Source organism: Garra rufa, chromosome 13 (genome assembly GCF_049309525.1).
Source record: "Garra rufa chromosome 13, GarRuf1.0, whole genome shotgun sequence".
In the NCBI taxonomy this organism is placed as follows: Eukaryota; Metazoa; Chordata; class Actinopteri; order Cypriniformes; family Cyprinidae; genus Garra; species Garra rufa.
In genome coordinates, this window is record NC_133373.1 from 43455706 (window position 1) to 43459440 (window position 3735).

General features: G+C 52.5%; 1 protein-coding gene across 1 annotated transcript; it reads left to right on the forward strand.

Annotated features, from left to right (window-relative positions):
• The first annotated feature begins 448 nt into the window (after positions 1 to 448).
• Positions 449 to 3385, forward strand: LOC141348786 (uncharacterized). The gene has a single exon (XM_073853068.1). The coding sequence runs from the start codon at positions 449 to 451 to the stop codon at positions 3383 to 3385; it is 2937 nt and encodes a 978-aa protein (XP_073709169.1).
• Positions 3386 to 3735: the final 350 nt, after the last annotated feature.

A 3735-nucleotide genomic window follows, 5' to 3' on the forward strand; every position in this document is an offset into this window, starting at 1 on the left:
AAGCCCTAATGAAAGATACCCCCAGGGGTGCCCGAGAGGGGGGGAGGATGAGCACCCCACACGGACGGACCTTTTGGTGCAGAATATGAGCAACGGATTAACGATAACGAGAGTAACCTGTATGTGTGGCAAAAGCTGCAAGAACCTGAAAGGTCTGAAGATCCATCAGACAAAGATGGGCTGTACGAGGAGGGAGCAAGCTGAACAACGCACAGAGGCATTGCAAAGCATAGCCCCTGGTGAGACGGAGGAGGAGCAGGGCCTGGAGTCAACCCACAGTGTTCAGAACCTCCAAGCTCGGCGTGCTACACCCAACAATCCATCCGAACATCGCAGGGTCTTGTGGCCAGCGGCACACAATGAGACTGAGTGGCGCCAGTTCGACGGAGACGTAGATGGTGCCTTGGAAGCATCATCGAAAGGGAGTGTGGACCAGCAGCTCCAAACGATGTGCACCTTCATCATCTGCATCGGTGCTGAGCGGTTTGGTATCAAACAGCCAAAGGCCAAGACCACAGCTAGACCCAACAGGCGAGAGAATAAGATCTCTGCACTCAGGAGAGACTTGAAGTCCTTGAAACAACGTTTTAAGAAGGCGAGCGAGGAAGAAAAGCCCGCCCTGGCTGAGCTCCGGGACATCCTTAGGAAGAAGCTCATCTCCCTACGTCGTGCTGAGCGGCACAGGAGGAAGGGTAGAGAGAGGGCCCGCAAGCGCACTGCCTTCATAGCTAACCCTTTTGGGTTTACGAAGAAGCTGCTTGGGCAGAAGCGGAGTGGGACCCTCATGTGCCCAGAAGACGACATCAACCGCCATCTCTCTGAAACATACAGCGACCAGCAGAGGGAGGAAGACCTGGGCCCCTGCAGAGAACTAATTTCACCACCACTACCATCCAGCCAATTCAACACCAAAGAGCCAACGCTGGCAGAGGTCAAGAACACGGTCAGGGCTGCACGGACTAGTGCAGCACCAGGGCCGAGCGGCGTGCCATACAAGGTGTACAAGCACTGCCCAAGACTTCTGCAGAGGCTGTGGAGAATCATCAGGGTAGTATGGCGAAGAGGCAGGGTAGCCAAGCAGTGGAGGTATGCCGAAGGTGTGTGGATACCAAAGGAGGAAAACGCAAGTGACATCTCGCAGTTCCGTACCATCTCACTGCTTAGCGTAGAGGGCAAGATCTTCTTCAAGATCCTTGCCAATCGCATGACCGATTTCCTCCTGAGGAATTCCAACATTGACACTAGCGTGCAGAAGGGAGGAGTTCCAGGCTTCCCAGGCTGCATTGAACACACTGGAGTGGTCACCCAGCTGATCCGAGAGGCCAGAGAGAACCATGGAGATTTGTCAGTCATCTGGCTGGACCTGGCAAATGCCTATGGATCAATTCCCCACAAGCTGGTGACAAAAGCCCTGACGATGCACCATGTTCCGCAGAAGATCACAGATCTCATACAGGACTATTACAGTAGTTTTAGTATGAGATTCACATCTGGATCTATAACATCAGCATGGCACCGCCTAGAAAAAGGCATCATCACTGGTTGCACCATATCAGTGTCGCTGTTTGCCCTAGCGATGACCATGCTTGTCAAGGCGGCAGAAGTGGAATGCAGAGGGCCTCTCTCCAGATCTGGCACTCGCCAACCGCCAATTAGAGCCTTTATGGATGACCTAACAGTCACAACAACATCAGTGCCAGGGTGCCGCTGGCTCCTTAAAGGTCTGGAAAGGCTAACATCTTGGGCGAGAATGACATTCAAGCCAGCTAAATGCCAGTCCCTTGTGTTGAGGAAGGGGAGAGTTGAGGAAAAATTCCGCTTCTACATGAACGGTCTCCAAATACCATCATTGACGGAGAAGCCGGTGAAGAGCTTGGGGAAGTTCTTTGACGTGACTTTGAGGGACACAGTAGCAATCCAGGCCATGCACGCAGAGCTGAAACACTGGCTTGCAGCAGTGGACAGGACAGGTCTCCCCGGGAAATTTAAAGCCTGGATATATCAGCATGGCATTTTGCCAAGGCTTTTGTGGCCACTGTTGATGTACCAGGTCCCAATAACAACGGTGGAGACCCTGGAGAGAAACATCAGCCAGTTCCTGCGCAGGTGGCTGGGCCTGCCGAAGAGCCTGAGCTGCATTGCCCTGTATGGGCACACCAACAAGCTCCAGCTCCCGTTCTCAGGCCTCACAGAGGAATTTAAAGTAACAAGAGCCAGGGAGGTGTTACTGTACAGAGACTCATCCGACACCAGAGTCTCCTCTGCAGGCATAGAAGTCAGGACTGGAAGGAAGTGGAGGGCGCAGGAGGCAGTCCAGCGGGCAGAGGCAAGGTTGCGGCATGGAGTGCTAGTAGGGTCTGTGGCGGTTGGGCGAGCAGGACTCGGCTGCCATAAAACGCCGCGCTATGACAGAGCGCAGGGGAGGGACAGACGGCAGATGATTCAGGGCGAGGTCCGAGCAGAGGTGGAAGAGGAGCGGCGCAGTAAAACGGTGACTATGCGTCAACAGGGAGCTTGGACCAATTGGGAACATGCACTGACACGGAAAATCACCTGGTCAGAACTTTGGAGGTCAGAGCCAGCAAGACTCAAGTTTCTGATCCAGTCAGTGTATGATGTCTTACCAAGCCCAGCCAATCTGCATTGCTGGGGGCTAGCGGAAGCACCATCCTGTCCTCTGTGCCCTGCAAGAGGGTCGCTGGAGCACATTTTGAGCTGCTGCCTGAAAGCACTGGGGGAGGGGAGGTACCGATGGCGCCATGACCAGGTGCTGAAGGCAGTAGCTGATACCATCTGTGCCGGAATCCAGCAAAGCAAGCACCAGCCCCGAGCAAGGCCATACATTGTTTTCGTCAGGGCTGGGGAGAAGCCTCAGTCACAGCCAAAGGTCCCAGCTGGTCTGCTATCTACAGCAGGTGACTGGCAGCTGAAGGTGGACCTGGGGAGGCAACTAAAGTTTCCAGACCACATCACCAGCACAACACTCAGGCCAGATATGGTCCTAACATCAGAGAGTACAAAGCAAGTGGTGCTACTGGAACTCACAGTCCCCTGGGAAGACAGGATTAAGGAAGCTTTTGAGCGGAAAAAGGCGAAGTATTTGGAACTGGTGGAGGACTGCAGGCGGAAGGGGTGGAGGGCCCGCTGTGAGCCAATTGAGATTGGCTGCAGAGGATTCCCAGGACAGAGCCTGCAGCGATCACTCAGGCTGCTTGGAATTAGAGGTGCTCAAGGAAGGAAAGCCACCAGAAACATCTGCGAGGCAGCGGAGAAAGCCTCTAGGTGGCTGTGGATCAAAAGGGGCGACGTATGGCTTAGTGCGCTGCTTGGACACAAGTCGGGGTCTGATCATCCCTGGCTGGGTCGCTCAGGTGAGGGTGTCTGATGATCTAAGACCCGAAACACCCTGTGACCCTGGGTTCATTACTGAGGATGTGTCCAAGCTGCACCACTAAGGTGTTTCTGATAACTATTCCTGTGTCTTTTCATGTCTTCGCAGTCACTTTTAATCAATCTTTGATTCCTTGCTGAATGAATGCATTTATAAATGCAAGTATATATCAAAGACAAAAGTATTTTTTCAACTTCTATAAATATAAAGTTCACATCACTTACTGTTTGTTGCTGCCATGTGTTTTAATTTTATACACAATCACTTTTGTTTCTATAATGTGTGAATATGATGCCAGATGATTCCAACCCTGAAACAACATACAGAATTACCAAATTTCTATA

Coding starts and splice junctions, on each gene's coding strand:
- LOC141348786 (XM_073853068.1), top strand. CDS start 449: ATGTGCACCTTCATCATCTGCATCGGTGCTGAGCGGTTTGGTATCAAA.